At 49.3% G+C, this 27159-nt stretch overlaps 1 protein-coding gene across 14 annotated transcripts; it reads left to right on the top strand.

Annotated features, from left to right (window-relative positions):
* On the top strand, positions 1-27023 carry PRPSAP1 (phosphoribosyl pyrophosphate synthetase associated protein 1). Of its 14 annotated transcripts, XR_015703158.1 has the most exons (13): positions 221-358; positions 898-1009; positions 10066-10118; positions 11757-11823; positions 15828-16000; positions 16435-16550; positions 17371-17426; positions 17963-18108; positions 24278-24348; positions 25102-25248; positions 25486-25528; positions 25918-26131; positions 26821-27023. XR_015703158.1 is itself a non-coding variant. In XM_087750537.1 (12 exons), exons 1-12 carry the CDS (start codon positions 271-273, stop codon positions 26004-26006), a joined length of 1161 nt encoding a protein of 386 aa, XP_087606663.1. In that variant the 5' UTR covers positions 221-270; the 3' UTR covers positions 26007-27023. The 14 variants fall into 14 exon arrangements, 11 of the variants coding, with proteins under 11 accessions (XP_087606665.1, XP_087606664.1, XP_087606663.1 ...); XR_015703156.1 differs by lacking the exon at positions 25486-25528; XR_015703157.1 differs by lacking the exon at positions 26821-27023 and having other exon boundaries at positions 25486-25691; positions 25918-26051.
* Positions 27024-27159: the final 136 nt, after the last annotated feature.

Raw genomic sequence — 27159 nt, forward strand, 5'->3', positions numbered from 1 at the left:
CGCCGCAGCGCTTCCGTGGGAGCGGCCGCCATCTTAGGCGCGGGCAGCGAAGCGGCAGCATATGAGGCCGTGCCTCGCACCGCCGGGCAGAAGGGGAAGGTGGTCGCGTTGTTAGCCGCACTCGGGAAGCGGGCGGTTCAACACCCCGCGAGGAGGGAGAGTTTACGCCGTTCTCACGCCTTCTCCTCAGGTACCGGCGCTGTTCAGGCAGTAGGTGAGACCCCTCTCTCGCTGTGAGCGGAGAGCGCGGCCGCTGTGCCCTCAACTAAGATGGCAGCGGGGGCGGTCTCTCCCCGCGGAGAAGATGGCCGCCGAGGGGAGCGGCGCTCTAGCCGGGTGGCGGAACTCGCTTGGCCGGGTGAGGGGAAGCGGGAGGGGACCCCCACCACAGAGACCCCCCCACACCACGGGGACCCCCTAACCCACCGCAGGGACCCCCTCCAGCTCTGCTGCCTCACAGGGAAACCCCCTTAGTCCCCCCTCTTCCAGCCTTCCCGCGCCCCCCTCAGCTCACCCCCACCTTCTCCAGCCAAGGGAGCCCCTCTCTCCCTTGCTCCCCCCCTCAATTTTGGGGGTCTTCCCTCCCCTGCTGCATGAGGTGCCTCTGGGTGAGGGTTTGGGTTGGGGTCACCCGAGGCCTGGGTCCTGGGGGGTGCTCTGCACACACACACGCCCCCCCCCCAGGCTGGTGCTGCTCCATTTTATTTTAATAGCCGTATTTCCCACCTCCCCTGTATGCTTTGCCACCGGAGTGGACCAGCAAGCCCACGGGTAGCGGAAGGGTTCCCCTCCTCCTCCTCCCCACCCCTTAAGGGGCGGTGATCGTGGCGGAGAGGAAGAAAAGGATGCCACGGAAGCTGTTGTTGCCTTATAAATCTGTTTTTTCTCACTTTCGAGCTCCACGGGGGTCGCATGACTCTTTGGCGATGAACGCAGCCAGAAGTGGCTACCGGGTCTTCTCGGCCAACTCCACGGCAGCCTGCACCGAGCTGGCGAAGAGGATCACGGAGTAAGTTCCCTCTCTTTCAAGTTTCTTTTCGCCGCGCAGAGCTCCTCCGAGCAGGCAGGCTTCCTTCAGAGCGGCTGGAGAGGCTTGTGGCGTCCTCCCGCCTTCCCAAGCCAAAGGTGTCTGCTGCGAACACCTTTGCCGCAGAGGTTTTGCGCTGGGAGCGTTCAGCAGCTCTGCCCTTCTCCTCGGCGCCGGCTCATCCCTCCCGAGAACTCAGTTTGACCCAGCGATGAAAACGCACCGGCTGCTTTCCGCCTTTCTCTGACATCCATTTCAGTGCTGAAAAGGCTGGATTGCAGCAATGGCTGTTACTTCTGGGGAGGGAGAAGGTGAGACTTGGCTGAACAAACCTCAGAAAGTCTTTTAACTGTTTTGGGAGATGGTCAGAACTTTCTGCGCTGCTTTTCGTGGGGACGGGCTGGCGACCTGGTGTGCCCGACGGCTTCGCTGCTTGGGCCGCGGGGAGCATTGCCTGCGTGGACCTCGGTGCAGCACCAGCAGTTGCACTAACCAAAGTGGATTAGTGAATCTGCATTTTGGTGGGGTAGGAGAGGTGGGCAACGCATGCTAACAAAAGAGTTTAGTTTAGGCGTGGAAGCGTGCCCCTTTTTTTTTTTTTTTTTTCAGCCTATCGATTTGGGCACAGTTTGACCTTGACTTGGCAGGGATGGATGCGCTGGGTCCTGCTGAAGGAGGTGTGTAACAGCTGCCTCCAAAATGGGTTTCTTACTGCACAGAGGAGCACTGACTTTACCCTGACACTTGATCTTTTGCTTTGAATTAGTTTGGTTCAAATCGGGGCGCTCCCAGCTGAAGGGGCTTTTCTGAGACAGACATCTGTGTATTGGGGAGCTGTCATCCTAAAGCAGGGTTTGGGATTCCTTTCTGCTGCTTCTCAGCTGCAGTTCATAGGAAGCTGCTCCCAAAATCGAGGGGGCTCAGTGCTCGTTTGCCTGCCGCAGCAGATAACATCCTTGATGCCCCTTAGGCAGCTGCTGGCCCATTCCTGTCTCCAAGGGTGTGCTTAAATTGGAAACATTACTAAATACAGGTGTGCTGCCACCTTAAACTGGAAGAACATTTCGCTATTTGCCCAGCTAGCTTATAAACAGTGCGTTCAATCCTTAGTGCAGATTATCTCCACGAAGCTGACTTGGCTGTTTGGCTGGGATCGCTGGTGTTGATGGGATGAGTGTTGGACAACAGTGATGGACTTCTTCAGGTGTGAGGCGGAGAGGGAAATCCTTGTGTTTGGTTCATGTATTTTTGCTATATTTGGTCAGTTCCATATTACTTTCCCTTCACCGATACAACTCTGAAAATAAAGTAATAAAGTCTCTCTATATAAAAAAGTAAGTAAGTTTTGCTGCAACAGTTGGGACATGGTTTTACAAGGCTTGTCCTGTTGCGTCAATGCAGAACGTAATGGAAGTCCCCTGGGGACGAGCTCCAAGTTCTCAGGACTGAAAGAGCAAATGGGCAATCTTCATTCTCTGCTCTTTGTCTTAAAAATAACTCACTTGTTTTTTTAAAGCTGTAATGAGAAGAGACGCGGAGCAGGCTTCCCCAGGCTGCGGCGCACACAGCTGGCTGTGTGACGTGCTGCTGTAACCCTCTGCAGGCTTCCCAGTGATGCTCTGAGGGTGAAGGACAGCAGGATCCAGAGAGCAACCTCCTGGCTGTCCTTCGCGAAGTAAGCTTTTAACGGAGGCGATGGGGGCTTTTTGCACGTCAGTGGGGAAGTTGGATACTCCGGTGGTGGTATGAGCACGACAGTGTGATGCTCAGCTACTGCTTAAACTGAGGCTTAAGGACGCATAGCTTTACTGTCTGTAAAATGGGAGTAGTGACCACTCTGAAATGGAAGGGCGTGAAGCATTATATGCAGATGAGGTTTTGTTGGAGCGGGGTGCAAAATCTGGAACCATTAACAGTATGGATTTGCCCACAGTAAAAAGTCTCCCAAAAATAAAGGTATTTTCAGTATCTCGCGCGGTGGTTTTGCACTGACTTGCCCGTAGGAGCTCAGGGGCTGTTTCAACATGTTTGTAATACATCCCTTGTTTTTTCAGGTCGCAAAAGATGCGCGACTGCTGGCTTTCCTGCTGTCGCATCCCAGCCTGTACTTTGCTGGGGAGGTCAGTTGCGCCTTTTAATAGAATTGGAGCAGTCTTATAAGGGTGAGTCCTCTAATATTGTGCGTTCTTTTTAAAGTTTTTTTATGACCTTTAGTGTGAGTAGTAAAAGAACTTTAAAACAACACGCAATATTAGGAGTAGGGCCCCTTGAGACACTTGCCCATCTAGGCTCTGTTGCTCTTTGCCTGTAGGTATGACGTTAAAATCGATACTTGAGGAGTCCTGGCTTATCCTTTTTTGAAATCTCAAGCCTGGGGAGGAGCAGTGTGACATAAATCAGACATCTGAAAGCTGTTCAATCTCCTCACTTCATTTAGTGCAAAACTTCCAGAGTTGCTTTCGATTCAGGCTCTGAGCACGGCTTTCTGGCACGCTTCCGATCTTTACAATTTCCCATTGTGCATTGTTGTCTGGTTGTAGGATGAGTGACTAAATGGTTAGTCGAACTTTCACTTTGAGTTGTCAGAGCTTTTGTTTATGTTAGCGTCTGCCAGGGAGAGGAGATGGTGCTGGCTTGTGAGAATCAAATACCTTGTGAAACTTTCAATAATAAAGATGCTCCTTAGATTCAGGATCACTGAAACATAAATAAAACCATATGTTTACTTGTATCTTATAAACTGAGAGGGATTTTTTTTTTTTAATTCTATCCCAAATGGAAAGAAAACTCCTGCTGTAATTAGGACACTTGGCACCTGATTACAAGCTGCATTTGCAGGGGAGAAAGAGAATTTCTGTGATCAGTGCTGATCCCCAAAGGGCCTTGTGTGCTGCTCGGGGGAGGGAGGTCTAGCAAGTCTTTTTGATCTCTGGAGTCCAACAGATGCATTTAGATCTCCCTCTGACTGCAGTGTTTGGCACAGAGGGTACAAATACTGCATTCCACTCGCCCTTGTGTGTTTGGGTTGGAGGGGATCGCTGACTGAAGCTTGCTGATGCCTCCCCAGTGCTCCTGCAGGTCTCTTATGTGGGACGTGGTACTGTCGTAAACTCATTGCAGCCTGCAGGATGTGAGTGTTCTAGACGTTCGTTTGGTTTGCAGCATGGAAGGTGCTGGTGATCTAAAGATAAAAGCAATGCTGTGAGCCCAGACAACGCGGAGTAGTGAGGAAAAGATGGAGACTTGTGTTCTGATCTCTGGTCGTAGGGAGCTGGGTAAGGAGCACTAAAACCAGGGTGGTGGTTTCTGTGAATGAGTGGGAGGTGAGCCCTGCTTTCGGAAGAGAGAGTATGTTAGGAGGACTTGCAGCAACCTCCCTCGGCTGAAGGACAATTTCTGGTGGGATGGAGGAAGAGTAATGCCAGCCTCCCTCATTAGGCCATCTTGCCAGCGTGTGAGGGGATGGCACAGGGGAGTCAGACCACAGTAACCTTGTGCTGCTGCTCTCCCCCGTCTCCAAACCCTGTTCTTGCCTTCTGGAAAGAGCTCTTGTGTGGTGCTACGGGAGGAGAGGAGGTGGCACCAACTCTTTTCCATCTCAGAAGGTGCAGCACTGTGGCAGGAGGCTAACAGATATTACGGGGTGAAACTGCATCAAAGGATTTTGGAAAGGGAAAAGAATAACCAAGTAAAAAGTAGTGTTGTTGGAGAGGTTACAGGTGGGGGACAGTGCTGGAGTAGTGCGAGCGTGGAGCAGTTGGGCTTTGAGATTTTCCATGCAGCTTAGATGGAGCATGTAATGTGGCTGAGTAAATCGGCTTTGCGCGGTGGTTTTCTGTGCTGGCCAGCACCAGGCCTAGGGCAGGTTCCTTCACGAGGAGCAGACCGGTAGGACTAGAGGAAAACCTGCGTGGTGTTTGCAGTGGTTCAGCTTTGGCATGGCTGGAACAGATGATGCAAGTGCTGGATGGCTCCGGGTACAAGTGGCGGATGAGCAGCAGGGACTGTTCTTCAAGTGTCCAGTCATGCCGGGTGGATGGAGAGAGGTAAAGGAGAGCTCAGATAGTTATAAGGGCATCTACACAGGGATATGGCCTTGTATCCAGGAAGCTGCTGTTTCCTTTCCCTTTCCTGGCTTGTTCTTGAAGTGGGAGATTAGGAAATACACCGCAGAGCTGCCACTGTGCTAGCTGGACCAGTTGACTGATCTTTATTTAAAGATTTGCTCGAGTTTGAAAAGCAATTCAAAGTCAGGCTGTGGCTTGCTTTCAATTGTAGAATCATAGAATTGTTAAGGTTGGAAAAGGCCCTTAGGATCATCGAGTCCAGCCATTAACCCAGCACTGCCAAGCCCACTGCTAAACCATGTCCTCGAGCACCACGTCTACCAGTCTTTTAAATCCCTCCAGGGATGGAGACTCAACCACTGCCCTGGGCAGCCTGTGCCAGGGCCTGACAGCCCTTTCGGTGAATAAGTTTTTCCTAATATCCACGCTAAACCTTCCCTGGCGCAGCTTGAGGCCGTTCCCTCTCGTCCCATCGCTTGTTACTGGGGGGAACAGACCGACCCCCACCTCGCTACAGCCTCCCTTCAGGTAGTTGTAGAGAGCGATGAGGACTCCCCTCGCCACGGTCCAGCACGAAGCAGATCCTCTGCTGTCAGCTCCAGCTCCTTCTGGAGTCTGCAGTGGTTCGTGGAGGCTTCAGGTGTGGGGAGAGTAGGTATCTGCAGAGCTGAGACCAGTGAAAGTGTAATGAAGAGGATACTGCCAAAATAAAATCATATCATAGTCAAGGGCTTTGTCCATATGCAGATTTCTCTTCAAATTGAATGTTTGCACTGCGAGCTGGCTGGAAGCTTCCTTCGGAGATAACTTTACAAATGTCTTTTAGGTGCTTGTCACAGAGTGGGAGAAGGAAACGCAGCCCGGGCTGAGAACCCTTCCCAGCAGTACTGAAACATGCTTTGATGGCATGAAATACTGCAAGTGCGCTTGCCTCTTGAATTTTGATTCAGCTAAACGTCAAGTCTCTTAAGTGACTGTCCTTTGTCTTGAGAGCCTGGTACGGTGGTTTTCGACAGTCTTCAGAGGAGCATTTTAAAGTACAGTCTAATACAACCTCATAGTGTTTCCTAAAATACTGCAGTGTGTCACTTCCTCATTAAACTATAGGTGACTTCTGAGCTGTTCGTATTTAGGCTGTGAATTTGAGACAGATTTTATATACACTCTTGCATCCATAGCTTAATATCCTCTTGGCATGTGTTGAGACTGCGGAAAGTTAGATCATCTTTCCTGGGCAATGTTTATAGAGAAATTCCAGATCAATATAAACTTTTACTGGTCTGAGTAGGATTTTGAAAGCCATAAAGAGAATTTTTCTCTTCGATGCTATTGGATCCTGGAGAAGTCGGTTTAGTGGCGGAGCTGGTGCGAGGGCGGCAGAGCGGAGCGGAGCAGGGCTTTCCCCATCCGGAGCAGAGCGTGGTCACGCAGGGAAAGCTTACACTGAGGTGGCGTTAGAAACTGTGGGAGCAGCCTGGGGCAGTAATACCTTGGTCCGCTGTGCCCAGCCCTCTGCACTGAGCCTGGCAGGACTGTATGTGCACAGCTTTTTTAAAAGACCCCAGTTCTGAAGACTGCTGCTTTTAAAAACAAAAACGCCACCAAACTGGGTTTCCGTCTCTCTTGGACGGAGAAGGGAGCTTCCAGAAGTGAACTTCTCCTCTGATGTCTGCTTGGCACTGGTTAGCAAGTGAGATTTCTGCAAATAGCGTTAATTCAGCCTGACCGTTCTCCAGCCTTAAACACTTCAGTATCAGCAAAAGCCCTCACCTGCCTGTAGCCAAATCCAGCACCACACAGCAGGCCTTTTGTCAATGGAGCTCATTTTGCTTGGAGATGTGATTTACCTACAGGACCTAAAGTATTATTTTTGCCAGAAGGAGCTGTATCTCTCTGCGGGGGCGTGAGCTGCCGCTGGAGGTAACCCAGAGCATTTTCTTTCCTCATGTAGATCTCGTGTCTGCAGACAAGTGATCCGGTAATTGTGATAGCCCCTGCTCGTACGGTTATGCTGTTAGTCCTGAAGCTGAATGCAGAGTCCTTGCTGTCGGTTTAACTCCTCTGTTGCCTAAAGCAACAAGCAATTGGGAACTTCTGCACGGGGAGGATTTAGAGAGAAAAGAGCTGGGGATGGAGGGGAAAAAGGGAGAGGTGACGGAGAGGGGGAATTTATCTTTGGACTCTGTTACAAGTGGTTGCTCGTGGGCTGCGTGGTGGCTAAGGCTGTGCTCTGCCCTTGACTTCTGCGTAAATCTCCCTTTTGACACAAGTCCCATGGAATTCGGTGTTTTACAACAGGAGCTGCACAAACAGTGCCCTCTTTAATTGCCTTGGCTAAATCAAGGTTTTATCAGATTCCTGCACTGGCTGAAGTCTCCGCTTACGCAAAACCTGCAGAAAGGGATTTAGTGGCAGGTGTGCCCCTTGGGTAAACATACCTGAGCTGCTTTGGTGGAGCTGCCCGTCGGTCCGTCTGCCCTGCCTGCAGCTTGCGGGGCTGCAGAGCGCTGCAGGCAGGGTTGATGTATGACTTTTTATGGGCAGGTTTATCTCGTATCCTTCCCATCGCCACCCCTCTTGTTTACTTGCAGTCAACAGTTGGAGCAGAGATGGGATTTATTGTCTGACCAGAGGAATCTTCTACCACTCATTCCTTTAAGTTGGCTGCTGCTTAGTGTCTCTTCTGCTGCTGTCTGCACCCAGGTTTGACAAGCTGAGCTGTTCAGTGTCCCTCCTTCCTTTGGGGAGAAAACTCGCCTTTCCGATTTCTTGTTTTGTCAGCACAGAAACTGCATTGCTGCTGTACGATCGGAATAGGGGACCACTGGGCTCTGGTTTCTTCTTGCCAGCTGCATCCTCGCAGAGTGTCACAAACCTTTGCTGTGTTTGTTCGCCACCTCTTAGCATTGGAAGTGCCACCCTCCAAGGGGTGTTTTGCTGAGATGGGTCCAGCTGGACTGTTTTTGAAGCTTTCCCTCCTTCCATGAGATGCAGGGTTGACTAAAGGCACTTGCACAGTCTCTTTAATGGAGGGTTTTTTTTCCAGTAATGAGGTAGGAATGTGCTGTCTGCAGTGAAGTCAGGGCGCACGTGCCTCCAAAGGGAGCTTGCAAGACTTGCCCTGCAGTTGTGGAGGAACAAGTGTGAGTCATTAAACATTTCCCCCCCCACACTGGTTTGTTCGCTGTGTGTGATTCTTGAGCTTGTTTCGACTCGGATGCCTTGGCAGCGATTAGGCCAAAGCTTAGTGGCTGCAAATGCCTGACCGTCATCGGAAAGGAGAGCAGGATCCCAACGGGTGGCAGTAAGTGCTCGATGGATCCCATCTGCAAAACTCACCTTTGCTGTGCATCTGTCCCTGGGGTCTCCAGGCTTGCCTTTGCTTGACCAGCTGCCAGCTCTTTTTTGAAGATACTGAAGGTACTGAGGATGCTTTTGTATTGCAGCTGCAAGTTTTAACCCAGCGGGGCTGGTGAGAGAAGCCAAATTAGAGGTTTGGGTGGCTTGCCTGCTCTGGACCGCAGGCTCCCTGGGTGATGCTCCAGTCAGTACGTGAGCCGGGTTGGTTGCAATCTCGCACGTATGATTCTCAATGCAGGAGTTTACTCACCAGCCCCAGCCATAGCAAAATGTGCTGCCATACACACGATCGGGAACATGTGTGTGCCAAATACGTGCTTCGTAGCCAGCTGAGCAAATATATCACATTGCATTCGAGTATCTGTTATCGCAGCTGTCCCGGGCGCGCTTTCCAGGCCAGCTTCTGACTGAGACCTCCAGCTTGTGGGCTCATAGCTGAGTCCAGCAGTTGCTGGTGGGCCAGCAGCATGCCAGTGTTGGGCTGTCTTGCTCATTGACTTCTGAAAAAACAGATCTTTGTGACAATTTAAGTACGAGGCTGAGTCTGTGGCTAGGGAGATAGAGAGAGACCGACTGCTGAAGGCAGTAGACCGGGGGAGAGCCAGCAACCGATGTAAGCTCTTTATTTAGGATTAGTCCTGATTCACAAAATGTTGGCATGTGTCCAGGTAAATACAGTATATGTGCAGGCAGGAAACTACCGCTGTAATCCAGGTGTTGAACAAAGGTATTTCGCAGGCGTTAACTGTTTCCTAGCCCAGCGCGTGGGCACGGCCGCCCAGCAGACCCTGGGAGAGAGGAGGGACTTGCCCTGTGCTCCAGCCAGCTGCGTTGCAGCGACGCACCTATCCCAGGCGTCTCGCTGCTGCGGGGTCTCAGCTGTGGCTCACGCTTAAAGCGCATGTGCCTCTAAATACTAATGGATTACTTGTCGGTACAGTTGAATACAGAAGTGTCACCTGAGGGAATAGTCTGCCTTTTGGAGCCTTTTAAAATGCTCTTCAAAATTAATCTTTCTTATATAAGAAATACATTTAAAAAAAAAAAAAGGGAATGACTGTAATCTTTGTTATGATGAATGGTGTAGGTTTGACATTTGAGAAGAGGAAGGAGTAATTTGAAAAAATCAGAAAACTTTTAACTTAAAATCTCTTCAATCAGCTGAGTTATTTCAGAAGGAAGGTTGGGGGGGGGCGGGAGGAGAAGAAGATGTGGAGTCAAAAAAAGTGACTCAGTTGCCATTAATCAAGTCTGAGTAAATCATTAATGTTTAGTTCCACAACAGATCCTCCTAAGGTGGCATTGCATAGGCTGGCAAGATGTCCTTTGCCGTCAGGAGACACGGCCTCTGGTCAGTCGTGCAAGGACTGGCTCTTCGAGTATGGCATCGACCTGCCGCAGAGCAGCTCGCCCCAGGGCCCTCCCCGGGGACGTCGGGGGAAGGAGACCCCCGGGCAAGGGGAGGACGCGTAGTTCTGCAGCCTGGCTGGGGCACTCGGCTCTCTGTTGGGCGATGCTGTGTTTTGTTGGTGTGTAATGGTTGGTCCAGTCTCTGCTTTGGATCATGAACCGCTGGGTTCCTCCGTTTTTAATTTCCTTTTTTCTCTCCAGGCGTCTCGGTGCTGAGCTGGGGAAATCCGTGGTGTACCAGGAAACCAATGGAGGTAAGAGAAATCTTTACTATTTGCAACTGTTTTGAAGTAATCTTAGAAATACTGGGTAACTCCATCGACCAAACCTGTCTAATAAGTGCAGTGACTCAGCTGTGATGTTCCTGCTGCTCCTGGCAGTGTTAAACCTCTGTGTCTGACCTTGGACGAAGCAATTAAACGTGTTCCTTGTTTTCTCCTGTTAGCTTGTTTGTCTGCCCATCAGCTAACTCTCATCTAAAGGAGAGTCCTGCCTCGGGCGTTAGCTGCTGCAAAATCTTACACTCTCTTGTGCTTAGCAGAAGTCTCCCAGGTTTAAAAGCAATGGCCCGCTTTCTAAGCGTCTGCCTTGCAAACTTTTAAATGACCCCCTTCTTCCAGCCCTCCCCTGCCACAGGCAGTTTACAGCTGCCCTAGCAAGGACCTGTCCTCTTGCTTTAAAGAGTGCAGATTGGGGGCTGTGCTGGGGAGCGTGCCTCTTGGAGCTTGCTTTCATCTCTTTAAATGCAGCAAGTGTCCATTTTCAGATGCTGGGCTAAAACACAAGGATGTTGGCTAACAGAATTCAGTAGCTGAGTCATTTACTGGTTCAAGACCTCGGTTACCTTATTTGCAGGAGAGACTAGAACGAAAGAGCTGATACAGGTGAGAGGGAGGGATGGAAAGGGCGCTGGCTCGGCGTGAGGATTTATGGTAGTGCTGCTGCTCCTACAGCCAGAGCAGGCCACGCGGTGCGTAAGCTGCCGTGGTTATGGCTGGGGTGGCTGTTGTGTTTCGCGCTAGTGAGAGCTCGCTGCCCCTTGGGGTTAGTTTTAAATCAGGTCACTTGCTACAAGGTCTGAAGTCGTTCCTCATCACTGCACAGCAAATCAGTCTGCTTTCAGCAGAGTCCCTTAAGGTTGCTGCCGGTGCCCAGGCAATTAGACTTCGATTTTGGTAGCCGGGTAGATATTTCTCTCCTTTCACTTATGCCTGCCCTCTAGTTCACAACTGTTAAGAAATGAGTGGCGAAGAGAAGCACCTCGGGAAACCTGGTGTCATTGCTTTGGCTTTGCAGAGCTACTTTGGGGCTTGGCTTTTGCATTCGAGTCTGGGACTGTAGGAATTGTGTTCAGCAGAGACCCGGGTTTCCAGCTCATGTCAGTGTTGAAGTGTCTTGACCTTGGTAGTGAAGTTGGGGAGTTCTGTCTCTGAACTCCGTGTTTGGTGTTGCCTTGGGCTACCCAGCCTGCGTGGAGCTGACCGGGCCATCGAGTACTCGAGGTTGTTCTGCTTTGGGTGGTTCGTTGTGCACTAATGAATGTGGTATTGGCAGCTTTCAGCGCTCAGCCTGGAGAAGTGAAAAGGATTCTCATTGAGAGTTAGGTAATTGTCCTCTTCGTGTAAGAGAACAGCTATTCGGCCTGGTTTTGCATTGCGAATACAGCTAACTCACTGGTATGTCCTGCGAGCTCTTCACTTCTCAAGACCAGGCTTTGGAGAATCCGCTTGGCTTATCTGCGTGCGCGTAGTGGGTGTATGTGCAGAAAGGGCAAAGGAGCAAGCGCTCGTCTGCCCTGACCAGTGGGCAAAGCTGCTGCTAAAACGTGGTGTGTTATCACTGTAAATCTGATGTTTGGAAACAAAACTGACTGTGTTTTCAATCCTCTTCAGAAACGAGAGTTGAGATAAAAGAGTCCGTCCGGGGACAGGATATCTTCATTATACAGACAATCCCCAGGTAAGGGACTTGTGGCTCCGTTTTACAGCTGTGATATGCTTTGAATTTCTGGTTCAGCAGATGTTAGATGGGTTTGCTCGCCGTTAGCCGGCACGATAACTGGTCTCTTTCCAGTGTTGTCATTGCTTTGCCTTACATTTAGGACACCACATAGTGTTAAGCTGTTAACATTCCCAGAGGATCGCTGGTGCCACAGCAAACTGAGAAGCTTCCCGTCAAATAGCTGAAGTGTGTCACTTGAGGCAGGAACAAGTATGACTGATGGCTTCAAGTGGAACATCCCTGGTCTGTGTGTTGGTGTCCTTGCAGGCTCAGTTGCTCGGTGATTTCTGACTGGCATTTCTATTTCAGGATGCGTAATTTCCTCTGCCTTCCAATTAGCAAGCAGCAGAGCCAGCAACCAACAGCAGCTATTGCTTTCTTGACGGGCTGGATTACTCTTCCCCTTTCACTGCAGCGATGTGAAGCTGAACTCAGGTGGAAGCCCGTAGCTTCCCTCCTGTCCTCTTACAGTTCTTAATGATGTTGGGTCTTTTCTTAAGTGAGCCTGTTTGGTTTTTATTTTGGGCTGTTCTAGCCTTGGAGTAAGAGGAAAAAGAAGTGCTGTGAGTAACCAGGGGCCTAGAACACCAGCTGCTAACACCGGGAGCCTTGCTGCTCGCTGGCTGAGGAAGAGCGTAGCGAGATCGCACTAGGGTGGTGGTACAAATGATAACTGCAAAATGACCAACTACGAGTAGGGGAGGTGCTGTTTTCAGAGATGAGGTATTGATAGGATGCCTTTTGCACAGTTAGCAAAACAAGGATATTCCTGATCTGATAGCTTTTTCCAAATACCAAATTCTGCTCAGATTTTGGAGATCACAAGAACTAATAAGTACCAGAGCTCAAGCAGGTAGCAGAATACCCTTGAAACAGAATTTTTCCTTGCTTGCCAAAGAAACAGAGCCCAGTGAGAATTCAAGTTCATTTCCTCTTTGTAATGCTCAGCCCGTTGTTAAAGAGATCAGTAGGGCTACGGGCAGCTTGCTCACTTCTGGAGTTCCTTGTGCAGGCTGAGATGTTTTCCTAGAGCTCACCTCTCTCCAGAGAGATGCTCCAAGTGTTCCCTCCCTCAGGGAGCAACTAAATCTCCGCAAGATGAAAATCCCCTGGTGCGGGATTATGTTTCGGGTGAATAGTGCCATTCTGTTGTCCCCTGTGAGAGAGTTCTCTGAAATAACTTGTGACTAAGAGCTGTGTAAACATAAAACAGATAAGGTGTTCAGAGAGAGATAACTCATAGCATTAGAGACAGCAATAGTTTCGGTAGGGGAAAACCTCCCCTGCTTTTAACTTGTCGATCCCCTTGTTTTTCCATAAACTGAATTCAGTGTTGTGGGCCAAGAAACAGATCCTTTTTAGCCAAAATGTTCAAGGCCCTCCAGGTGAGGAGCCACCGTTGTGCAGCCAAGTCATCTTTTATTCTTAAGCTGCAGCTGTGCCTTGATGCATTGCTTGAGAGGGCAGGTTCAAGGGCATCTCAGTTTTGCAGAGGGTTTCAGGGAGCTTTTTAGGAGAGTAAAAACAACAACTGTGTTGGATAATCTGAAAATAGGACTTCCGCGCTCAGTAGCAGTTTGAAAAGCAAACAAAATATTAGGACTTAGTAGGAAAGGAGTAGAGAGGGAAACAACCTTGTTATGCTGCAGTGTGACTTCACAGTCTGCATCTTAAATGCACAGAGAGAGACCAGAAAGACCTGAATATTTGATACAAGCTCCCTGTCCAAAAAGCCTATAGCAGAACTAAAAAAGTTACAAGGAATGGGTATCATCCAAGACTGTTGGTGTGTGGACTAGCATTCGTATGAGGGAAAACCAAGTAGCTCGTGTTTAGACTGTAGAAAAACGAAGGAGTTGGTGGTTTAGTGATACACTAAAAGTGAAAGGAGTCTTTTAGTGCTGAGTGTTGGTGCTGGTTGTTGCAAAGTCGATTGGCAGCTTCATGTAAGCCATTTGCTCAGCCCCGAGAACGGGGATCTCCATGGATGGCTCGGGCAGGGATGAGGAGCAGCGAGGGAGGCTCGGGGCTGCTGGCGAGGGGTGGTAAGTAGGGCGTGGGGGGATAGCTGAGCTGGCTCTAAATGTCCTGGGAATGAGCTGACGGGGCCTGTGTGCGGTCTCGGCTCAGGCTCTCCAGCAGTACCTGGGAGCACGGCTTCAAGGCAGGAGGCAGGGAGGGCAGCAAGGAGACCGGGGTGCTCTCCTGGGTACCTGTTTTGGAGCTGCAGTGGCTGGGGTTCCGCTGCGGATGTTATTTCCCCCGTTAGTCCCCACCCCGGGCCGTGCCCTTGGCTCAGGTCAGTGCCCCTTGCGGAGGAGCGGATCAGCGTGACGGCTGGCTCAGCACGGAGCATCCAGGAGGGCGCTTCTCGCCTCGACAAGCCCCTCTGGACAGATGCGTACGCCTCTGCCTAGTGCCTGTCTGCAGGAGCTTCCCAGAGTCCAGCGTGGGGTCCTGCTGGAATATTGAGAGAGGTGTTCCTCCTCCGGTAATTTCTCCATCGATATGGCTGCCAGTGTCTCGCAGCAGCAGGACTGCTGGTGCTTTTTGAAATCAGTGGTAATCCTTTCTCCCAGGAGCGGTCTTGTTCTCTATCTATTTTCCATGTGAATATATATATATATTTTTAAAGAGTAATTTGAAAAATAATGATGGAAAATATTGAATTTCTGGGATGAACTTTAAATAGACTGAAGCTTGGCCACTTTGTTATTATACAACACTGATAGTAGCATCTTTTTCTCCTCTCATGGCCCCACTGGCACAGCTAAAACACCAAAGGGAAGAAGCAGCTCTTTGTTTGCTCGTTGTCCTACGTGGCAGGGGGCTATGTTTTATGTAATTCTTGGCTGGGTGCTTCACAGCTAACAAAGCTGTCTTGTGTGCAAACGGCATTGTGCGCGAGGGCTGGCGGGGCCAGCGGGAGAGCAGAGACCCAGAGCGCTCGCAAACGGAGAGGCAGAAACGGAGGTTAATTTCCGAAGGAAGGGGGAGCAGTGGAGAAATGGAAATGGTTAGAGGTTTGTCACGGGTGACACGGACAGCAGCTCGGAAAACGGTGTCTGAGCTCTTGGGGAAGCCGTCCCTGGTGGTCAGGAGGAAAACGGGTCCTCGAGCAACATCTGGGTAACGTCCAAAAAAGCTCTGCAGAGCTCTAAGCTGCTCTGCGCTGTTTATTCCTCTGCTGCTGTGTGGAAAGATGGCCCGGTCAGCCCCTGCTCTGTCACCATGGGCTCCACGGCTGAGCCACCGCCAGCGTTGCCCTCCTGGGGACCAGTCTGGGGAAGTGGGGTGTTTTACGTGTTTTCCTTGCTGTGGTCTGCAGATATATTCTGCCTATGTTGCTTTTTTGTTTTTTCTTTCAAGCAACAGTCATTTAGCAATTACTGTACTGTTGTTCCTTCCATCTCTAGATAAGCTAGATAGCATGGAGATGCTGACCTCCGCCAAAGTAATGCGTCTGGACTTTGTACTGCCCCAGAATGCAGTATTTCTTAAGGCAGGAAAAATAACCTGCCTTACGCTGTTAAAAATAAAAATAGCCTAATAAATCCAGTGTGGATGAAGTTGTGTTGGCTGCATGTGTGCTGCTTCTTTAAAAGCAAAATATGCTGTATGAAGTGACATTTGTTCCAACATAAATGAAAAAATGCCTTTTTTTTTTTGTTGTGGTGATGGAGGGAAATCATCGTACACCTTATGTTAGAACACAAAATCAAATTCCGGTCCACAGGTCTTGAGTGCTGGAGTTGTGTCCTGTGCATGTAACAGCTGATTGTAATGTGCTGTGGCATGATGGAAGGAGCTATGTGATGACAATCTGGGTCTTGCATACATTACCATAAGATGTAGCATTATTTGCTTGAAAGTTTGATGAGGAGAGGTACGGTTACAAAAGGAAAAGCAGTTGCATTGCAAAAACACCTACTAATATTGGGAATGGCTTTCAAATCTCCTAGAGATGTGAATACCGCTGTCATGGAGCTGCTGATAATGGCGTATGCACTGAAGACTTCCTGCGCCAGGAACATCATTGGGGTCATCCCTTACTTCCCCTACAGCAAACAGAGCAAAATGAGGAAGAGGGGCTCTATAGTCTGCAAGCTGCTGGCTTCGATGCTCGCCAAGGCAGGTGAGTGTCGCAGGGAGCAGCAGCGTGGCGGGCCCGGACGCTGCAGTGCATCCGGCTGCTGAGCGTCCCAGAGGGCGTCTGTCCTTCTGTTCTTCTCCCGTTCGATGTGGAGATGTGCTGCTGAGCCCTTGAGCCACTTTGGGGGAATTCATTTTCTTCCGCTTAATTTTATTTCTTTGTAGCTCGTACCTGGGGAAGTGGCCTAGAAGTGTCATAGTGAAATACAGTGTCAGCCTAGTGCTGTGGCTTATCGCGTGCCTGTTTCTCATTATGTCTTTGGAACTTTTTACATTAACCTGTTCATGCTTGTTTTATCACATGGCATAATAGTCTGAGTAATAGCTAAAATAGTCTGGAAAATGGAGATACTTGAGGAACTCCAGCCATGTGCGAGTCATCTCAATGAATTGTTATCTTTTTTTTTTTTCCCTTAGGTTTAACACACATTATCACTATGGACCTTCATCAAAAGGAAATTCAAGGCTTCTTCAGCTTCCCAGTAGACAACCTGAGAGCATCCCCTTTCTTGCTTCAGTATATACAGGAAGAAGTGAGGTTACTCTAGTTCTATATATCTCAACTTGCCTTAACTCATCTTAATGTGATAGTGGCTCTGGGCCTCCGCTTGTGCAGAGGTTGTGTTGCCAGGCTAGGTCACTTGTCCTGTTAATGAGTTCCTTCTAGGGGGTACCTGCTGCATGTTTCTTAGGAAGGTGGGAAAGAGTTAAATTGTATGATTGTACCTGGGTAGAAATGGAACTTGACCGTAAGCGGAAGATGAGCTTGCTCTCTGTAGAGTTAGTGCCCTTAGAGATGCTATTTATGCTCCTGCCTCTAATCACCTTTTAAATCCTATTAAACTGTCTCCCCTCCCCCTTTGTTCTGCGGTGGATGTCTGACTGCTCTGAATTATTGATAGACTTTGTCTTGGGCTGAGTGTAGGAATGCTGAGCACAGCAGGTTTGGGGGCAGGGCACGGAGGTTTTATTTTCCATGTGCAAAAGATGATGATTTATGCCCACACGGTGCGAGCAAGGCTTCCCCGTGCCCTGTGTCTCGGACAGCTGCGCTCAGCGCCTCAGACCAGGCCAGAACTTGTGGGCACCAGCAGGGAAGGAGGCCGAGAGCTGCAGTCCTGTGCAGAGTTGGACCTGCAGTATTGCCTGCACTAAACTAATTTGTGTTGCATTTGGGGTCGAATACACAAATACTGGTGTTGAAAATGAGTGCAATTGCCTCCCTAGTTTCTTGCCACAGAATGAAGATTTGGGTCTGGGGAAGGAGAGTGGGTGTGATTATTCAGCCATGTGTCAAATCAGTTACTCGCTAGCAGGAAGGTCTTTACTTAAATAACTTTTTATCACATCCAGATTCCAGATTACAGAAATGCAGTTATTGTAGCCAAATCTCCTGATGCAGCTAAAAGGTAAATGGATGCTTTACTAGCTGGTTAAAAGTAACTTGGAAAAGATCTGGGCTGATGGGAAATACACCAGGAAAAATACGGGAGGGTCGCAAATGGATCAGCAGTCTGATCCGCAAGTCCTTTGTGGCTGGAAATGGGATGGGCGTCTGTAGTGGTGCAGATGGGCAGCTGAATTTTGCAGTCCCAGCCCTGTGGGAGTAAACCTGGGAGGTCTCTGCTGCTGCAGAGCTAGGCGGTTTGCCTGGGGCCAGGATCAGACTTGCTGCATGAGTTTCAGCAGTGCCTGACTGTCTCAGAAAGCATTTAGCATATGGAGGAACACCGGGAGACCCCCCCTGTGGCAGAGCCAAGGGGTAGAGTGGGCTTTGGGATATTAAGGAGGAGTGAAAAGTCGCTTCCAGTGAAGTTTCTTGGTGGGGGCCGGCCGCAGAGGTGCAGCTGTTGCTTGCCCTGTTGGGTCTGGGAGAGGCTGCTGCACTGGGCTGTGAAGTTGCATCGGCCCAACATCTCCCTGACATGCTGTGGTTGTCCTGCAGAGCTCAGTCCTACGCTGAGAGACTGCGGCTGGGACTAGCAGTGATCCACGGAGAGGCTCAGTGTACAGAGCAGGACATGGATGATGGACGTCACTCCCCTCCGATGGTCAAAAACGCAACTGTGCATCCTGGTCTAGAGCTGCCGTGTAAGACTAAGCTTCTCTGCTTACCTTTGGGCAAAAAAAAAAGCAAAGTTTGGTGGGAAATTGCTGTTGGTTTAGCTGTGTCGGTATAACCAACCTAACGGCAGTTGGACTAGTGGAATTTTTCTCATGGAAAGGTTGGTATCAGCGAGTTGTAGACGAAGGTACAGGGGGAAGTTTTTATTTAACTCTTTCTGGCCATGCAGAGCATCGGTATTGTTCTCCTTGGCTGTGTGCACTCAACAGTGTCAGACTGACGAACCTCTGATAAAGGTGGTGCTTTTACAGCGCTCGGCAGCAAAACTCGTTGAGCTAATGAAAGAGAAAAGAAATGCAGAAGCGTAACTAACATGGGAACAGCCGCTGAGACAGGCTGCTGTCCCCAGCCTGGAGGGGAGGGCTGGCCTTTGCCTTCCCCCCCTGCTGCAGCCATTGTTACTGCTGGAAATTTTCTTCATCTTGGCAGGCAGGTGATCGTGTTCCAGTGTCTGTTTTGACAAGGTTTTGAGGTTTGTGTGGCTAGGGTGAATACGTTCTTCAAGAGCATTGCTGAGCTTCTTCCTGTGCTCTTGCCATCGATTGATAAGCTGCTGATGTGGGAGCACAGAGCAAAGGAAAAAGGAGGAAACCTGTGTTCTAGGAAATGCCGTCCTCTTAGGATTGCTTGTGTCCCTGCAACAGCAGCAGTCAAGTAACAACAGTACAATCAAAATCCAGCTCCCTCTTAGGAGGATTTTAGCTTTCTAGGTAGATGGTGGTAGGACAGAAATAAAGCGCAGTGCATGTGGCCGAGAAGTGACGGTGGGAAAGGATGCATGCTGCTGCGTGTGGTAAGGAGCTCTGTCGTGCAGCGAGACTTGACTATACCGGCAGTGGCTAGGGCTACTGATAAGCGTCTCCTCTCGTCTTTTGAAGTTTAGGGAGAACACCCAACCAGTTTGTGGGCAGGTCGTGGAGGGGAGGCAAGTAAGACCGCAGGCATTTTACATTACCCCAGTCATGGCCCGCTGTAATACAATCAGTTAAACAATGCTTATGTTGCTGGTGAAACTCCTCTTGGGCCTTGGGGGACAGGTGGGGTTTGGCAGTGAAGTTTGTGACTTCATCTTGATTCTTCCCCTTCTGACAAAGGGATTTGTTCACGTCCTTCCAACAAGACAGGAATTTGCATGGCTACTCTTGGCCTTTTCCTTCCCCTCCTACTCTGAAGAGGATGCTGTCCTCCAAAATATCACTAGCTGACATTTGCTTGCTACAGGGGCATTAGTGCAACTGTATTTTTATTTCCAACCGTGTCACTGCTGGAGAGCCCTGTCACTGGTAGCTCGTACAGAAACGTGCCTTTGTCCAGTTTAGTTGTGATTCCAGTGGAAAATTGTTTTCAGGCCTCAGCTATCCAAACACAAACTAATTTGCTGCGTATCGCCACTTTCTTATTTTATCTCCTGCAGAAACTCAGCACTTGACTACTGACCTTACATTCCTGCGTGCCTAAGGCACAAATGTGAAACAATCAAGCTGTGGCTTGGTAGCTGTCTGTCAGTGAGATGTGGGGTGGATTGCGGGGCAAACTTGTCCAAAACTCTCAGTGGAAAGTTGCTTTGCTCTCCAGTTTTCTAATCTGATAGATACCTGGGTTTGAGTGAGCCGGGCTGTTGCTGGAGGTGCAGAATACAGAGGTAATATCTGTCTAAAAGCAGTCTGTAAGCTTCTAGTGCATCCTGGTTGTGTCGCAGCCTCTGCCAGACAGAGGTGAAAACGCAGCTAGGCTTAGGGCTGGCAGTGCTATGAGTGTCTGTACTTGCCCTCTCTGCTACACCTCCTTTCTTGTCCAATTCAGTCCTTTGAAAAGTGTCTTCCTATCTCAAGTGGCACATCAGACAAAACCCTTGATCAGCTCTTCCTGCCGTGTGTACTGTCACCAGCAGCCCCGGTGGTGTGAGGTCTGACGGCAGAGTGAAGCAGGGTTCGGTTGTGTCCCTGTATTGTTGGTTGTGAAAGGTAGGACACGTGCTACTCACCCAGAGCTGTATGCTTCCTTACACCAAAACTGGCCAGAAAAACCTCTGGTTGTCAAAACAGAACCGGTTTCCAGGTCTGCCTGGCTCAGCTACCACAAACCTGGGTCGGGGCAGTTGGAAGGTGGGGGTGCTCCTGCAGGGCGGCGGAGGCTGACCTTGGGGCATCCTGCTCCGGGCTGCAGCCAGATCGCTGCGGAGCATCCCATCCTCCTCCCCAGACTCTGCAGTTCAGGGTCCTTGGTGGTTGTTACAGCCAGAAGAGAGGCGAAACCCATGTCTGGGAGCAGCCCCAGAGCCCTGCAGCGATGACTTACGCTTTATGCCATTCTTCGTGGGCTTCCTAGTGAATTGGCTGCGCTCCTGTGTCCTGGCATGCACCTTTTCTCCCTATTCTAGTAGAGATCATGTGCCTTTAATTAACGAGTGTTATGCAGTGTAATGGTTTATTTATTGTCCCGAGAGTGTAGCCTTATGTGATGCTCTGGTGTCGTATGGAGCCGTAACAGAAAAATGCCGAAGGTGCTTCCAATAGCACTTCTTAAAGTTGCTCTGCTGAAGCGGCAGCAACAGTTCACATCGCTCAAACCCCAGAAATCGGAGCCTTTGAGACAGGACGTCGCTCCGAGGTTATTCTCTTTGATTGGGTGCTCTTTGTGTCTCAGAGCTTGCAGCTGTGCTTGAACAAATGCATGTGGACTCTTTGCATGTTCCCTGGAGAAAAGGAGTGGAGCACCATCTGTTAAATCATTTCAGCGGCTCTGAAATTCAGTGCTTTATACAGATAGCTAATGGTCTGCTTCAAACCCAGGCCCAGGGAACTGCCGCGAAGGAAGAGTTTGGGTGGAAAAACTGGAGTGATCGTAGGTCCATTCCTGATTCCCTGCCCCTGCCTCTTGCCTGTGTTCAGGCTGGGCGCGGGGATGTTAGCTGTCCTTCCAGGTCTCTCGCTTCACAAAACAGGTTGTTCTTGAGCAGCCTTTTGCTCATAGACTCCGTTGTAAATGCAGCATTATTTTTCTGGGTGATTATCACTTCAATGCACACTGTCAGCTCCGAACAGAATCCATTGTAGCATTTCTTAATCCATTTTTGACCGCTTAATTAAAGCAACAGGTTTATGCACCTGGGAATGCTGTTTCTTTGTGCCAGTGATAATCTTGCCTTTAACACGTGGTGCTTTGGCATTTATTACTCACACCAGAACCAAAGTGCAGATTGGAGTGTTTGGCTGGTGAACTTATTTCCTCACCACGCCTCAGTGTTCTTTGGTGTCCTTGTTTTATAAAAATGGTGGTTGGTTTGTTTTTTTCCCTTTTCTTTATTCCCCCCTCCCCCCAAGCTACAGATACCACGAGCATCTTTTCTGACTCTCCAGAGAAGAAAAAAACAGCGACTCTCTTAGCCTAAACTCGTACTTAATCCAAGGGGTTACGCCAGGCAGAAGTACAGCTGTGGCTTACTTCTGTTGCCCTCTTTTGTCTACATACAAATAGAGGTTTTGTGTCTGGGAGAAAAATGTTCTTTATTATTTGAATCATTTTTCAAGCCACCTTCTCGTAGCAGTTCTGACTTGCGCATGCGTCCAAAGATTTTGAAGAAAAAGAAACTGGCCGCGGTAACCCTTGCGTTGGATCACATTGGAGCAGTTCTCTTGAGATTTGATGTGGTTGTGGGTAGATCTTTGCCTTCCAATTTTTTCTTTTCTTTGCAGAGGAAATTGAACAAGAAAAAGGGAGAACATCTCTTTAGGATCCGGGTAGGTCGACGTGTTGCCTACCATACTTTAAAAATAAAGCGAAATTAAAATACAGCATTTAAAAACAAAGAGATGCGAAGCACTGCTAATGTTGCTAGCTGCTGTGTTAGCCTTTAAGCATAGCAAGGAGCGTGTCTGCTTCCTTTATGGAACAGAAGGATACTGATTTGCTGAAGCTTCATGTGTTTGTGAGTAAAATAGTGCTGAACTTTAGCTCCCGAGGCCTGTTCACCATTTGCTTAGGAAAGTTTCTTTTCCCTAGCCTGGCTGTTGTAAGCAGACACGGTACTCATCTGTGGATGCACACTAAGGATGGGATGGCAGCCAGATGTAATCCTTCTGGTATTTCACAGCTCCCACCAGGAGTTTTGTTACTGTCCAAACTAGATAATAAACTAATAACTAATCTAAGCAGGTAGGTAGTGCCTGTAATTGAAATTTATGGTCTGCTTATCTCTTGTGACACTTAATCCTAGTTCATTACAAGTACTCTCCCTTCTCATAAGGATATTTTTCCCTTCAGGATTTAGACGTGACTTTGCATTTGATAGGAGACTCAGAAATAACAGCGCAAGGGAGGCTGGGGAATCTGTGCTCCAAAGAGCAATTAACTCCCAAGTCCAAGGTAGCTGTGACTTTAACTGCAAAACCTAGCAATGACTGGTGTAACTTTGGTCAAAACAGAGCTATGGGACACCTTTTGTACCGTTTGGGTAGGCTTACGGAAAACCCGTCCGTAGGGTAGGTTGTGTACATGAAGAACAGTTCTACACATGAATCTTGGGAGCTGTGGTCCTTATAATTGCTTTCATCGCATCCCTCAGCCTGACTCGCTCACCCAGCAGTGCTTGCACTCTGAGCGTTCCCAGGCACTGAGGAGCTGTGGGAATAGAGCTGGATCAGCCTGCTGTGCAGGATGGGGAGTTCCGTGTAGGACTTTTTTGACCCAGGAGGGCAGAAATCAATATTCAGACAGGCTTTTTGATGGGCAATGGCTTGTGTTCTCATGCTGCTCGAGTATTATATTGAAGTAGGTTATCTTAAAGGAGAAAAATCTTGCCATCTAGGGTGTCCAAAACTCCTCGGCACTTGAGAAGCCTCTGTGGCCAGAGTGCTGGCAGGACTTGAGTTTATGAAGCGGAGGGGTACAGGTGCCTCGGTAGGACACTTTGCTGCACTCCCCGTAGAGAGCTTAAAATCCGGGGGGGGTACAGGTGGGCCAGGTAAGTGTTACAAAATGCTGGATGTTCCTCTTTGCTTCAGTGGTTAGATCAGCCCAGATTATCGCCTAACGACACGTGCGTGCCCACCACCGCGTCCTTTCCGTGCTGGGAGTTTTTGTACTGCATTCACTGTATCAGCCAGCACCCTCTGGCAAGGGAGAGGTTTGGCTTAGCCCCTGGCCAGTACCAAAGGCTGATTGCTGTTTGGTGCGAGTCTGAAGGCTGTGTTACATCTGGACGCTCTCAGTGCATCCTAGTCCATATCCCTGTTATTTTTTTATACTGCTGCTGGAAGTTTTTCAGGATAAAGGATAAAGCCTGTTACATATGTGTAGTTTTTGCATGAACTGTGTCAGTGCCAAAGTAGAGTCAGGAGGGAGTGGAACCTGATTTCCCAGTAGATCTCTTCACCATGTGGCAGATAGCACAGCTCATCAATGTATCCTTTTGCTTCCAATTGCTGGTTGCACTGAGTTGTAGAACTGCATTTGAACTGGATTTTGTCCTGCTCTTTCCATTAATCCACTTTGGAAAAAAAAAAAATCAGCAAATTTGCTTCTGCAAACTTCCTTAAGCGTTCTCTGCCTGAGCAGGTATTATTAAGGTCCTTACACCCCCTGAAAGAGCCTTGTGTGTTTGGCGATATGAGAGAAAGCAAGCAAGCCGCAGTGCGAGTCTCGGATCCTTCAGATGAATTAGGGGGTCCAACAGGTGAAAAATTGCACCTTGCAAAGCATATGCCCTTTGAGAGGTCCTGCTCGGAGAAGCCTATTTGTTGTTCCCAATCATGAGGTACCCCTTTTTTTCAAGTCCTGTTCTGGAGCACAAAGAAAGTGACTGACGTGTCCCATAAACGAGGTGCTGCTTTGTAGCTCTCCTTGCACAGGGGTCTGTTAGATATTTGGATTTGCTTACTGTCCCCGAGGTCAGCCCGTGGTCCCCACAGAAACGGAGAGGTTTGTCTTTATGCAGCAGTGCTGTTCATCTGAGGAGGAAAACGATGGTTAAATGAGTGGTTACCCACTTAGGTGAGCGTCAGGACAAGGTAAAGCACCCGGCTGTATCTGTGCACTAATATAAGACGCAGTTAAGCACTGGGCCTCGTGCGTGGTGGAGCTGTTGTGGTTTGACTCAAGGCTAACTGACCTGGGCTTTTTTTTCTTCTTCTTTAGTGATGATGGCCAAGGAGAAACCGCCGATAACTGTGGTTGGAGATGTTGGAGGAAGAATTGCCATCATTGTGGTATGAGCATGATGGAGAGGAGGGGGGCAGGGGCTTCCTCACAGCATCTTTTCTTGAGCTGCTGTGTCCCAGAGGATAGGAGGGGCTCTGGGGGAGGGATGGGAATGTGATTGTTACCACTATTTTCTCCGGTTTTGCTGGTGGCTTTGGTTATTTCAGCTTTCTGTTGAAAACTGTTCGTATTTCAGTGCTTTAAGCCCTGAAATCGCCTTGCTCCCTTCAATCTACAAATGTCAGATGTCTACAAATACTCAACAAATCCAGGACATGCAGAGAAATCTCCTGACGTCTTTAAAAAAACAAACAAACAACCCCAAACAAACAAACAACCCCAAACAAACCAAAACAAAACTCAACCAACCAAACAAAAAAACTTGCTGAGCTGCTGACACTTGCTGTGCCACGCTGCAGTGTAAGTAATCAACATGCAGCTACTATCACCGTGGAAAAAAAAATACCTTGCTGAAGATAAGCTCTGTTTGTGTTTGTGTGTGCACGTGCAGGGACTAATTTGTTTCCGAGACACAATATTTGTTTTGCACGCTAGCAAAAGGGTCCGTAAATTAGGGAAGTGGCATTCACAGATTTAAGTCGTGCAGGTGGCTGTCCTTGCATCTCAACAGCAGCTGAAGTAGCCAGGGATTATTTTTTTCAGCTGTGTGTGTGGCCAAAGCTGCAGTACCTTGCAGATCCACTCCTGCCCTGCAGGCACGGTAAACTTCTGGTTTTGATGTTATTTCTGTTTCTTCTCAGGATGACATCATCGATGATGTGGAAAGCTTTGTAGCTGCTGCAGAGATCCTGAAAGAGCGCGGAGCCTACAAGATTTTTGTGATGGCTACTCATGGGCTGCTGTCAGCAGATGCCCCCCGACTCATAGAGGAATCCTCCATCGACGAGGTGCGTCTTTCTGGATTGTGGAGGGAGGGCTGGCTCTGGTGGCTGGGTTGATTTAAGGCACCAAAACCCACAAACTGATGTTCTTCCCTGCCACATAGCTCATGTCTGAAATGACTGGTTTCATCAGATGCTTTCAGTTAGCTGGTTCGTCATTGGGGAAAAAAAAAAAGCGTGTGTAATTAATACTTGTTCAAATCAGATCTGCTTTTCTGTGTGTGTTCTCTCCCTCATGCACAGATATTAGTCACCCCTGCCCGGACACTTCCCTTGCCGCAGCTGGGTGCGTGTGACTGCTTTCTCACTGTACCGACCGTCTACCTGTCCCTCTCCCCGGCTGATGACGGGCTGTTGGGTACACTAAGAGGACAAGATTTCAAACCTCGCCCTTAGTAACAAACATGTCACATCCTGCGATCTGAATGGACCTGGCAGCCTGTGTGGAGGTGGCTGTTGTAGAGTGCTGGTTATGCCGGTCCCCTCAACAGATTGACTGTCACATGGGGGAGACCATTTATTTTAATCTTTTTTCCTAACATACACGGATTTCTCCCCCTGAACTGTGAAGCAGCAGGCACCCACCGCTTGTGGAGTTAATCTAGGGTGGCTGTTCAGTGGGAGTGAGCGTATCGGCGGCACAACTAATGGTCTCTCTTTTCTGGCCCTCCATAGGTGGTAGTAACCAACACGGTTCCTCACGAGGTACAGAAGCTGCAGTGCCCCAAGATAAAGACTGTGGATATCAGTTTGATTCTCTCTGAAGCCATCCGACGAATCCACAATGGCGAGTCCATGGCCTATCTCTTTCGCAACATCACTGTCGATGACTAGACCTGGCGCTGCCCCTGTCCTGGCTTCCACAAGAGAAAGAAATATGCATGAAAAGGCAATACCATAAATTATAAGCATAACACAACTGTTTATTCTTGTAGGAGCGTGAAGGTTTTCAGGGTCTTGAGCCATGAGATCTAATAGAAAAAATCAACCTGACCAGCACTTTACAGGTGAATAGAAGAGGCCGCTGGCAATGGGGGGGATTACATCTTCATTAAGAGAGATGGAGAAATGAGGTGGTGTTGAAGTTTTGAGTTCTTTTTAATTTTTTTTTTTAGTGTGTTATCTCTTGCCCTGTAGGGAGGGAAAGAAAAGCAAAAAAGAAGTAGCTGTCAGCTTATGAGAAGGGAATAGAGACTGCTCATCGCTGCGTGTGGGCAGCAAGAGGAGACAGCCTTTGGGTTTCTGTTTCTGACTGACTCGCCTGAGCGCGCGGAAGGGCGCGCGTCGTTCAGGCGGCTGGGCAGGACTGCGTGCTGCTGGCAGAGCTGAGCAGCAGGGCAGCTCCTTGCCAGTTGAGTGGCCTCTCACCTCTCGCACAGCGTAGCAAGGACCTTCATGAAAGCTAAGTTAGCAGAACATCCAAAAGGACAGCTTAGGGCAACCCACGCGCAGGGCTGCTCGCATCCTTGCGCGGGGTGCTGGGAACAAGCTCACGTGTGTCTCGCAGCAGGGCAAGGGGTGCTAGTTAACGTGCTGGCATCTTCACTTGGCGAGCCTTGGATCATTATTGTTTTTCAGTGGCAAGTCACACGAGGGTCCAGGTCCTCACTTCAACACTTGTCTGCACTGCAAAGCCAGGCACAATTTCTGGAGTTGCCTGGGGCTGATGAGCTGTGGCAGTCTCGTGGGGACGGGGAGTTGGAACAATGTCTGCCTCTAATGCAGCTGTGCTCTCCGAAACACTAACACTGAACCTGCAATAAAAAGCATAGGATTTTTCATTTTTTTTGTGCTTCCCGTGAACCCTCTGAACGGCTGCTGCGTCTGTGCCGCGGGGCTGCTGCTGTAACCAGGCTCACGTGGTGGCTTGCAGCCTTCCACGGGGAAGCAGGACTCGCTGCTTGCCCCTTTCTTGGG

This window comes from Nipponia nippon, unplaced genomic scaffold, assembly GCF_047370975.1.
Source record: "Nipponia nippon isolate SJK-2023a ecotype South Korea unplaced genomic scaffold, ASM4737097v1 scaffold_14, whole genome shotgun sequence".
Lineage (NCBI taxonomy): Eukaryota > Metazoa > Chordata > Aves > Pelecaniformes > Threskiornithidae > Nipponia > Nipponia nippon.